Source organism: Anopheles cruzii, chromosome 2 (genome assembly GCF_943734635.1).
Source record: "Anopheles cruzii chromosome 2, idAnoCruzAS_RS32_06, whole genome shotgun sequence".
NCBI classification, from domain to species: Eukaryota; Metazoa; Arthropoda; class Insecta; order Diptera; family Culicidae; genus Anopheles; species Anopheles cruzii.
The window spans coordinates 32,823,994-32,835,952 of record NC_069144.1 but is presented as its reverse complement, the minus strand read 5'-3'; the positions used below and the strand labels follow the sequence as shown (position 1 = coordinate 32,835,952).

The following is an 11,959-nucleotide window of genomic DNA, read 5'->3' as shown; positions in this document are numbered from 1 at the left end:
TCAAAATTGGCTTCATTCGTAAACGTCATCTCAAGCTTTTGTAGAACGATTTATTTTTTGGTTCAAAATATCTCTCAGTTTCAGCGATAATCTCTTCATTCGAGTGAAATTTCTTGCCGATAAGCATTTCTTTGAGGTCCGTGAACAGCCAGCAATTTCGGCCTTAAAACGCTCCAATACTATAATACTCATTGTTGATGGTATTTCCTACTCAAGAAAGTCGAAGAATATTACACCACGCACATCCCAAAATATTGATGCTATAACCTTTCTAACCAATTGTTGCGCTTTCGGGGGCTTTGGACGAGGTTCGCCAGTTGCTCCAGTCCCCCTCAGATGACGATCGTATTGATTCCGGAGTGAAGCGATGAATCCATGTTCCATGCATTGTCACAAATCGATGCAAAAATTCCACTTTCTTACGTTTAAACATTTCCAAACACTGCTCAGAATAATCAACACGTTCTTATTTTTGGTCAACAGAGAGCAAACGCGTCAGCCAACTGACGCAACTTCGCATTTCGCTCATAAACAGATTTGTGATTTTGTTTAACGTTTTCTTTGTTCGTTAGTTCGTGACGTTACTGAAGCACTCGATCCGTCCGTGTATACGTCAATCAAGCTAGAGCCAATTTGACAGCTGTCAGAGATCAAAATTGCGATCTATCTTTTCAACAAGAAACAGTGTAAAATTAAAACACGAAATTGTGTGTGATCCATTGTTTCGAAAATAACAAAAGTAGTGTCACAATAACTCGTAAACTTATGATTCTACTCATCATGAAACTTTAACAGCTTTGAAGATTACTACTCACCGAACAAGTGAATAATGCAATGTGACTAGCACCATTTACGTGTTAGGCTTGGGACTTTTCAGCCCATGTGTTACCCCGTTTCTGTGTCGTATCGTTTGATCGATTTGCTTAACGATGAGCCACGCGGTGGCTATGGCCGGTACTGGCAGTTAACCTAACAATTGTGTGTTGTTGTTTTTTTTCGGTTGCTTCAACTGACACAATGACTGCTGTCGTTGACAGAAACCCAGCAACCCAGCCGCGTGAACCAGAAGCCGGCGATGTCGCATGATTTAAGACGACCATCATCATCATCACCGGTCCACCGGGGTCCACGGAGAACAACTGTCCAGCTATTCGCCGGAGGAGGAACTCGTCGTGCGTGCGTCCGGCGGGAAAGATGTTGCGCCAAGTGTGTTTATGATTGGAGATAAATTTGTAGCATTCCTTACACTCTTCCTTCGGGCGCGCCACATCCATCGAAAGGGTTTATCCTCGACACAGGACCTAAATCATGTCCACCAGATCTTCCGGCGGTGGTGCCGGCGGCGGCGGTGCGCGTTCGGCTGGAACCGGAAGTGGCAAGTGCCCAGCAAACGACACACACACACACACGCAGGCGCACGTAGGTACGTGGCGGTAAAGAAAAGGATTAAATACAATATCCTTTGTAAATACAATGTACGACATCAGGGATCGGGGTTTCGCACAGTGGTTTGCAAAGGACGTGGCCGTGGCCAACGGGCAAACGTTGTTACATACAGTGGGCTGGCGGGAGCAGTGGGCGTCGGGATAGTGGGGCCGAGCCGAGTGCGTAAGAAAAGTCATAAATCACGTACACGATTATTTATCGGAGCCGCCGCCGCCCGGGGATCGTAACCGATTCTCACCCGACCCGACTCGACTCGGCAGTGACATTCTTCTCCCGGCGCCGCCCGGGTGGTAAGTGCCGAAGTTGTAGCGACCCGGCATCCACCACCACCACCCCCAATGCAACCGCAGCCGCAGTCCTGTGGCCAGCGGAGAAACAAAACACTGGGGACGGCCAACCAACCAACCAGTCCGTCCGTCAGCGAGCGAATTGCGGGAAAACGAATATGCTTTCCATTCGAAATCTAATAAAAATCATTGACCCTGAATAAACTTATTTCAACAATTTGATATGGTGAATTAAATCTAATAACAGTAAACACCCGTCCCGGCAGCGACCCTCGCCCCGTAATGACTCCGGGGCTGGCGGGAGGAGCCCAAAAAATGGCTCACCTCCCGGAACGCACCGGAACGCGCCGGGTCAACCCTCCCAAAACATAACGGGGTGTCGTTTTGGCAGCTCTCAGCACCAACACACGACCCTTCGGCCGACCCCTCGACTCGCTCGGCGTTTAGGCAGCGAAATGGTTCGTTAGTCGCTTCGCCGCCAGCCAGCCTCCGCCAGCCTCCGCATCCGGGCTGGCGTGGCTGGGCGAAACAACCCTCGCTCGGCGAAACATAAAACCCGACCCGATGCCGGGAAAACCGGCGAGGGTTAGTGGCCTGCGCGCGCCAGAGGGTGAGAAAATGAATTGAGTCTTAATAAGTGATATTATGTGATTTTCATTCAATTGAAAACATTACACCTTCCCCGGTTCCCGGTTCCAGTTCTGGCCGGGCCCGGGAACCGTTTGCGACCAACGTGGTGGCGCCATGTTGAACAATCGGCAATCGATGCCGGGCCTGAAATGATTTTCTCAACCGGAAACCCAAACTCAAACTGACACTCGCTCCTCGTCCGTCGGACCGTCGGACGGACTTTGCGGTAATTTATGGAGTGTCTCTCCTCGCACCGCCGCCCTGCTCGGGGGGGGGGTCTGGCCACATGAAATATGTACTGAAATTGGACCGTCACTATCGGCATGTTATTGTCGGCCGTTGAATGCACATTCGATGAAATCGTTTAATGAAGCGACACTGAAGGACCGCTCGACGAGTACGAGTTCATCGTTTCTAACGTCATACTGTTAATTGCGCGGTTTGCAGATGGCTAACGGCGAATATTCGTCACCTCACGGTCGGCTCAGCTCGGAATGGTCTACTATGAGTAGGTGCTCCAACAACGACGAAAGTGTGTCGAATCGCTGAGCTACGGCTCACTTGGCCGGTGAGCCATTAGTTCGCTCACCTCCCCAAAAATTCGGGCACCTGCCGTGACGGTGACGAAATCGGACACCCGACAGAGCCGGAGCAGGAGAGGGGTCCCGGTACGGTAGTAGGCAAATCAAGGCGGGAATTCTGACACTTCCCAACAATCGGAAATCGGAATAAGTCAATTTGCGAACCTTCCGGCGAAGGGAAACCAGCAGCAGCGGCAGCAGGCGGCACCAGGGCGGGCGGCCTCGCCCCGCTTGTCCTCGTTTAACCTGCCAGAGCCATGCCAGGGCGTCGCGTTGCTCCCTCCCCCCCGGGGCGTTTTTTGGGCGAAGTTTTCCGGCCGTTTTCACGCAAGACGCTGGGGTGCGGATCGCCGGGCGGTTCCAGTGAAGCGGAAAAGCCACGGTCCGCCATATGGGAATTTCTGGTCGGGAGCCCATCCCCGGGGACCCGGGGTGCGGTGCGGTGTGTGGCGGGGCCCCTAGCTCAGGCCGCCAGTGAAAAAAGTGAGCAATAAAATATCTCGGCGCACGACCCCTGCCGAGGTGTGCGTGAATATTGAAAGCCGAGGGAGGGATGCTTTATCCTGAAATCTCGTTTTCTCCGGGTCCGGGCGCGAAGATCCGGTTCGGGGCGCAGGAGCGCGGCGGTGAGGACGAAATCTTGATGACTGTGCGTGATAATATATCCATTATCCGATTAAGTTAAGTGAAAATGCCACTTGTTATTTAGATATTCATTGGCCCAGGGGCGGCAGCAGGGGCCGGGGCAGGGACCGACCCTCTCCGGTCGGTCGGTCTCGTCTCCGGAGCTGCCACTTCGCACGGTTTTTGGCAACGTCCGTTGATGGCCCTGCGCTCCTCGAGCTGGCTTTGTAGCAGCAGACTCGATAAAGAGGCTTTTATAAGCCCGCAGGGAGCTTGGCTCGGCGGCGCGGAACCGCGGCGCGGCCCGGCGGGGTGCGAAGTGTCGGCCGAAAAACCCTCCCGGGGGTTTGTTTTGGGTTTCCAGTGAACCTCAAATCAACAGCAAGGGCACCTCGCGGCCCGGCACCCCTCGCTGCTCCGGTGGAAAGTGAACAGATGACTCCGATCCATCCTGACCGGCCATCCTGGCTGGATCCTCTTTCGCTTCTTGTGCAGCTTCTGCCTCTTGCCGTGCTTGCGCCTTTCAATTATCGCATTTATGCATTGCCTAATGATTCCATTTCGATTCCTCCGGCCAGGGCCCAGGACCCGGGACCCTCGGCGGTGGCCATTGCAAGGCGGCGACCGCCGTAACAACCGGCTGTCAAATGGATGAAATGGTTTTAATTTTTACGAAAAGTGTCACCACAGGCCCCCGGGGGTAGAAAAGTGGGCCACCGCCCTTGAGCCCGTTCGGTTGCCCGCTTTCGCCTCACCCCGACGGTCCAGATGGTGATGGATTATGGGAGATGCGGAGTACGGTGTAGTTCACCATTTTCAATTTGTATCCGAACCCATCCGGCGAGCTGTGTATTTGACAGTCAGATTTGACGAGACGACAAGATTGCGTCACTTGGCCACGTTACAGTGTCAAGGGGATTAGTTTCGCTATTAGCAGCTGTTTCCTCGCCGAACTCCGCACACCGGTGCGCGGTGCGGATCGTAGAAGTGAGTTGGAACCGAACTGACGGCGACTTCTACGGACTCGCTTCCGGTCACATTTCGCGGCCCGCCAACTCGTCACTAATTAAAATCGTCCCTATTTCATCAATTAATTAAATGCCGCCTCGTCTCGGTCCGATCGGGTCCAATTCTTGGCGAACACAAAGGACGAGTCTGTGGCCAACCCACCCGCGCTCCGTCACCGCCAATTTATGCACCGCGCCTTGGCCGGGAGCGAGGAAGCGCGAGTCGCGGTATTTTGGGTATTATTTAAATTGAAGGGTTTGCCTTGCGGTGGCCACGTCGTTCGATAGACATTTACACCGTAATGTAATATCTTCGCTAGCCACCTTCTTCGACAGGACAGGACGGTGAAGTCCATACCGAATATTCTATGGTTGCGGTATTGTGGAACTCCCGAGACCATAGAACGGTCCTGGGAAATGTAGTTCGCTTTCATTACAAATCGATTCGTGTCCATTCGTGGTACATCGGAAAGAACTAAAATGTGAACCAGAAACATCTTCCCAAAGCTATGGCTTGGAGTAGAGTCTTCCAAATCATTCTTACTTTACTTTGTCTTGGCCTGTAAACAGGGAATATCTCTACTGCTCGCGATTGTGCGCCATCTAGTATCGCACTCGAAGCTGTCTCGCCATCTTTGACGAGGCCTACTACGTCCGCGCCATTCTCATGACATGACCACCCCACCAGGTGCTTTGCGAGGGATATGCGCTGTACCAAGATAGTGACGTCATCGTACAGCCTACTATTAAGGCGGCTTCTCTATTGTCCATTGTCGAATATCTTCCTCTCGGAGGGTCCATGTCTCAGATGCGTAGTTTGTAGTACTGGGATTATCAAGGTCCTGTATAACGCCAGATTATTCCAAACGCTCTGCACTATACTAGTACAAACGTGGACCACCTTTCAGCAGACCAATGTGCCAAGTCGGTCGGAATGGCCACCATACACAATTAAACGCACCATTATTCAGTGTTGCGGCAACCATGAAACGCTATTTGGAATACGCTCGAGCGCGCGATGGACACAGTGCGACCACTGTGTTTCGGTACTGGACTTAAATGAGGACACGAGTCATTTCAACATCCATTTTCGGTCGATTAGTGTAGGGCATTTTGATGAAATTTCTTGGCCGATTCATTGGTCCGTTAGTGGTTCCCACATGAGAAGGACAATTTCCTGCAATATCGTGGTGTTTCTGTATTTTATAAGATAGAACCTGGTACATCAGGCACAGAGACCTTTAAGGCCAAAACACACCGGGGACGAAACTTTCGGGACGTAGCAACGCGTAAAAACGCGTTGTCTTGTATGGGATTGTGTGGGGCACTTCGCACCGGTTGTCGGCGTCAACGCCGAACGCCGACGTCAAAGTTGAGAAAAATTACAACGTTACGCAGCTGACGCAGAGAAACGCAGGCCAAGGTTCATATAGTTGGTTGGGACGAAATTTGTTGGTTATGTTTTTTGACAGATTATTTATGTTTATATTTGCAACTTCAAGTTACATTGAGTTTCGGTGCGAGAATTAAAATAGTTTTATGTTTTATGTAGATGAATTTGTGTTTGTATTACATGTAATAATTAAGTTAAAATTATTTTTCATGCTTGTGATACAAAAAAACCTCAATAAAGTAGTCTTCGATTAGTTTTAAAATACACAAGGTGTCTCAATGTTTTCCCCCAAACGACAGGGCGAACGACTTTTCTGTTGACGTTCCCAAATTCGGCAAATTGGTGTGAAACCGTCGAAGAAGCGGTCGGTCGGTCCGAAATTTCCGGTCTTAGTGTGCAGACAGCTTTAGACTGTTTATTGGCACAAGCTTTTTGGAGCCGAAACACAAAGATACAGGCAAAGTAAAGCGAACAGTTCGTTAAAGAAGAGCAACAACTCGCAGGTCAGATTAAGAATTCCGTCGAGACTATTAGTCACCATTGGTGTTGGTAATAGTCAAACACCGCGACCGTTCCGTATCTTGAAGTCCTTTATTATCGATCACGAAAGAAGCGAACCGAAAGAAGCGACTCAAAATTAGTCCGTCTGGTCCGGCGTTTCGCTTATCACTCCCGGTTCTTTCGTAATGCCAAGAGTGTCCCAGAGAGTGTCGACCGATGATCCTATCTCTCTCACTCGTGAGTCGATCGGTGATCATCTCTCTTGGCTCGTTGGCTTGGCTTGGCTCGTAAGCGGGTCTGCAACTTGTTCGCAGCTTGGCATGCAAGCAGCCTGGCATGCAAGGCGGCTAGCTGGCTCTACCAATATCGGCGGCTATTGGTAACACTCCCCCCCAGTACGACGACGCGGTTGTCGGTTGCCGTCTTCGTACGATAGCCTGCTAGCGGCCGCCGCGCCTGACAGTTTGTGTATTGTTAACCTGCGCTATCTTGTCTCGTCTGTCAGGCTGTCTGTTGCTGTTGTTTTCCCGCTTCTACGTGACGTTTTCAATCAACACGTTCGCTATCAACCTCTCTCCCTGCTAATGCCTTTGGTGAGGCCTGATTATTACGTATTTCGCGATTTACTAGTACCTCTCTTCTAGGGTTTTCGTGCGGCCTCGCGGCCTATGCCCTTCCCGGGCGTGCCTATGCCCTCGCCGGGCATCCCTAATTCTATGCCCTTGCCGGGCCGGGTATCGTTCTTGTTTGGGTTCGGATGGCATCACGTCGAGAACGGCGAGTTTCGTGGCGGGTCGTACATAAGTGTTTTTCGCCGTCCTGACGCTTGCTGATCTAACCTGTCCGTCCCGCTTGCTGACGAACACTCGGTCCACCGCGCCCTTCGGCCAGTAGTTTCGGGGTAGCTTGGGATCGGCTATTACTACCACGTCACCGATGGAAGCCGCTAACGGCGTCGCTAGATTGTCCGAGCTCATTTTAAGCTTATGGGACAGTAAACTCACGGCCACGCGCACGAAGTCGAGAACGAAGCGCGAAGTGGTCGCCGTAAACATGCTCGACGACTCGCCGCTCATGATCGAACCGACGGTGGTCACAAAGATAGACACAAGGAACGCCGCCACGATCGCTTGCACCTGTACCAACACTATGTGGCCAAGGACCATTCCGCCGCTCGGGTGGCTGGGATCACCACCTCCGACCGCATCTCTTCCTGCCGCGTCACCGTCGCCATCGCCATCAGCATTGTCCAGCTGCGCCCGCTTCGCCACTAGGATGCATCCGACGACCACCCATTTGGCCGTCACCGCGGGCTCCTCCGAGCGCGCCGGTTCTCGCCCGACGGTGGCTGCTCCTTGGCCGCAGTGTACACCGCCTAGCAGTTGTTCAGGGTCAGGCGGTCGGCCGACGTGTTGTCCGGCGCGTCCTTCCCGAGATTCATTAGCGCCAACAGTTCGCCGGAGTGCGAGTACTTGGCCGTGCTCCTGGCCATCCCGCTCGGGGTCAGCAGGAGGTTCGTCGCGATCGACAGCCGCGTCGTGAGGTTGTAGCGCGCGATCTGGTTCACGTACTACAGCCTGTGGAGGTGGTTTCGGTAGTTGCTGTGCGTCGGCACGAACGTGGACGCCTTCGAGAGCGGATAAGGCGCCATCGGCACCTTCTCGCGCTCCGTGTTGGCCGTGTGGCGCCTCGTCGGCACCGATCTCCTCGTCGCTGCTGCTGCTGCTACCGGCGGCACTGCAACTTCTGCTTCCGTTGCTGTCTCCATCGTCCTCTTCGCTGCTATGGCTGCTGCACTCAGTCGAGTTGCGATTACGTTTCTTTTCGTAGTGCTCTGCCCACGGGGCAGCTGCACCGGGTACCACCAGTCCAGTGGCTGCTGCGCCTTGACTGTTGTTGCCGTGGCGGTCAGCATCGTCACCGGCTTCACCTCGATCCCGATTCACGCGCAAATCCTGCAGCAGCAGATTGCGCGCACTGAACACCTGATCTACTGCAGCCGCGGCACGATCGGCTGATTGCTCCTCTGACAAGTCTGGCTTCCTTGCCTCCTTTCCCCGTAAGCTGCCGTTGAGTCTCGTGCGGCTCGTATTTAGGCTGCTATTCTTCGCCGACACACCGAGCGTCGTTGGTTTGTCGTCTCCATTAAACACTGTGATGCCGCCGCTCTTGCGGCCGAATGGCTTCGTTGGCGGCAGGATACTAACACATCCATTCACCTCGCATCGCTTGGTGGTCGTTGCACTCTCGTCCCTTAGCGCGACAGTGTTCTTCTCTTCCAACGCAGGTAGCGGTCCTTCTATCACACGCACGAAATTGTCCCGAACCGTACCACTACGATCAATTCCGATCGGTTTTGAAGGTCTCGTTGGTGCTCGCATTCCGTACACTGCTCCGGGTACCGTTGCTGCACACTCGGCAAGGCCTGTTTGGCTGTGCGTGGAGGGCTTACTTGTGGTCGTGAAGCGATTCCTGTTGGCCATTTTGGTCGGAGGTAAAATTGCCACCGTTCGGCTGGCGACCGCCGTTGGGCGAATGTCGTCCACTTGCACGGCGTAGGGGTCACTGGCACGGCGTTGCGTAACGGTCGCGGACTGCCGACGGCTTGGACCTGCGATCGGCTTCACATTGCCCGTTTGGCGTCCTTTCCGCTCATCCATTGCTGCGATTATATCGTACTTAGGTTCGAGGTAGTATTTGAGGAACTGCCTCTCTTCTTCCCATTTATCGTACGCACTCAGCTGGCTCACTCGTGGTGCTTCCCTTCGCACGCTGTAGTCGGTTCGGTACCGTCCGCCACATTTGTCCTGATAACTTTTTGCGTCGGTGTATCTGTCGCTACGCTGCTCCGCTCGATCGTGCCTACGGTGCGATCGGCTTGCTTCGGCCACCCACTCACTCGTCCTAATTGCGCGCATCTTTTCTTCGAAGACGCGCTTCTTTATTTCTGCTAACCCTTTTCTCATCTCGTCCTTCATCTCCATCATCATCGTGCGCAACAACGTTTCACTCGAGGCCGCGGCCGACGCACTTTCCGTCGCTGTCGGTTTCGGCATTGCCTTCGAGGCACTCTGGTGGTCGTATTGCGCTATCTCGTCTTCGGCGCGCGCCGCTCTCGCGGCCGCTGACCCTGTCGTAGGGGCCATTGCTTCCCGGTAGCCGGGGACGCATCGCGTCGCCATCGCTCCCGTGCTGGCGACGCTTCTTGTAGGCGTCCTTTTGCCGCGGGTTACTGCAGCCCGCTGCTGCTCCTTGTGGGGACCATCCGTCTGGGGTGCCGATACCGACGCCTTCCCCTTTCGGCCCACTTGCTTGTGGGGACCATCCGTTTGGGTTGGCGTCATCCTGCCACTGGATGCTGCACCGCGTTGAGACTTCATGCTCGCTCACTCACTTTCACGCACGACGAACGCACTATGGTTTTCCCTTACCGGGATTTTGTTGGTTTCCCCTTGCCGGGGTTTGATTTGTTTCACCTTTGAGTGTTCCTAACACTCTCCGAAAACAATTTTGCAGTGTTATTGCAATGTCAATATCACAATAATTTTGCAGTGTTCTAAACACTCTCGGATATAATTTTGAGTGTTGGTAATAGTCAAACACCGCGACCGTTCCGTATCTTGAAGTCCTTTATTATCGATCACGAAAGAAGCGAACCGAAAGAAGCGACTCAAAATTAGTCCGTCTGGTCCGGCGTTTCGCTTATCACTCCCGGTTCTTTCGTAATGCCAAGAGTGTCCCAGAGAGTGTCGACCGATGATCCTATCTCTCTCACTCGTGAGTCGATCGGTGATCATCTCTCTTGGCTCGTTGGCTTGGCTTGGCTCGTAAGCGGGTCTGCAACTTGTTCGCAGCTTGGCATGCAAGCAGCCTGGCATGCAAGGCGGCTAGCTGGCTCTACCAATATCGGCGGCTATTGGTAACAATTGGGTTCTAAATCGAGTATGAACGTGGAAGAAAGAGTAAATGAGCGTTCAAATTTCTTCTTTTTCTTCTGTTGCTTTCTGTAACAATGTGGTTTTTACGAAAGGGGTTGCCCTGTCATGCCTGTCTCGAGAATCGAATCCGTGGGGCCTGCTGCATGACAACGACGACGAGCAGTTACCCGTTACTACTCTATCAACAGAACTTAGAGTCGCTCCGATTTTGCGCTCCTAAGTATCCGAACTTAGTTGCCACACCGTGCGCTCGCGCCGTCTAGGGCCGTCTTTCGAAATCAGCGAAGCGCGGCCAAAGTTCTCCGGCCCCGTTCCGGCCGGTGTTCTGTGTTCTTTTTTCTTCTCCTTTATTTTTCGCTACAAGAATCGTGTTTTTTGTTGCTCGGGCGGGCGGCAGAGGCTGAGTTTCAGTTATTCGCAGCCAACCATCCACCACCCATCAGCGGGGCCCTTAATAAACACATTAAAGTTTCATATTATAAATGACTTTCCAGCGAGAAGCGTATGCCAACGTCGTAAATTACCGGCCCACGGGCCGCGGCCGCCGCCGCCGCCCGCCCGTGTAAGGTGTGTCCCGCGGCCGAAGGACCGAAAAGGGAAAGTGGCAAGACGGTCCCCCGGTCCTGATCCTGTCGGCAAACAGTGCTCCGGGAGTGCTTTCCCCGCGGGTCCGCATACGCGCCTGGCGTCCCTAAAAGCACGTCGCCCGCCGTCGGCGTGATTATGATCATCACTTAGCCGTGGCATTATCGGTTCCACAGTTTTCCCTCCCAACACCCTCCGCAGCAGCAGCAGCAGCTTAGATCCCGCGTGTGTGAATTCGCCACACTCGCCCCGAGCGCCCCCCGAGTTGGCGCGTGTGGCGCGTCGGAGGAGTGATGCTTCTAATGCGAAAGGTAAACATCATCATCGCAGGGAAACCGGAGGGAACTCGCCCCGCACTAGGGTGGGCGTGTGTGTGCGTTGAAAAACGGGGTTCGAGGAAAAGGACTTTCCCGTGAGAATTGCTGGGAAATGCAATGTCTTTCGGCAGATGATGAAAAATTGGCATCTCCGCGCCACTTGATCTCGGTGGCTAGACGACTCCTACGCCTATAGCACCACCCCCGCCGTTGGCTTACCTTTGTGATCGCGGCCGCCCTTATCCGGGTCGAGGTCGTCCTTGTCCTTGTCGTCGTCCGACACCATCGCGTCGTCGTCGTCGTCCGTCTTGTTCTTTGGCTCCCACGTCATCTTGTTCTCCTTCTTGAGCCGTCGCCGGGCGTTCGCGAACCAGGTGGACACCTGCGTCAGCGTCATCTTCGTGATGATGGCCAGCATAATTTTCTCGCCCTTCGTCGGGTACGGGTTCTTCTTGTGCTCGTTCAGCCACGCCTTCAGCGTAGCGGTCGATTCGCGCGTTGCATTTTTCCGACGCGCCGCAAGATCGTAACCGGCGCCGTACCTGGAAGTAGCGAAAGGGAGATGCGGAGGAACGGTAAGCAACACGGTGTGTGCCGTTTCGGTTTTTTCGAACTACTACAATTACTACTTAAAGGTGCATTAAAACGAT

At 53.4% G+C, this 11,959-nt stretch overlaps 1 protein-coding gene across 1 annotated transcript in view; it reads right to left on the bottom strand.

Moving 5' to 3' along the window:
• Positions 1-11,959, bottom strand: part of LOC128275728 (homeobox protein caupolican-like) — an 87,135-nt gene that overhangs the window by 2,606 nt on the left and 72,570 nt on the right. The window contains exon 4 of the mRNA XM_053014340.1: positions 11,529-11,851. Within this exon, the coding sequence (XP_052870300.1) occupies positions 11,529-11,851 (323 nt within the window). The remainder of the gene's footprint in view (positions 1-11,528; positions 11,852-11,959) is intronic.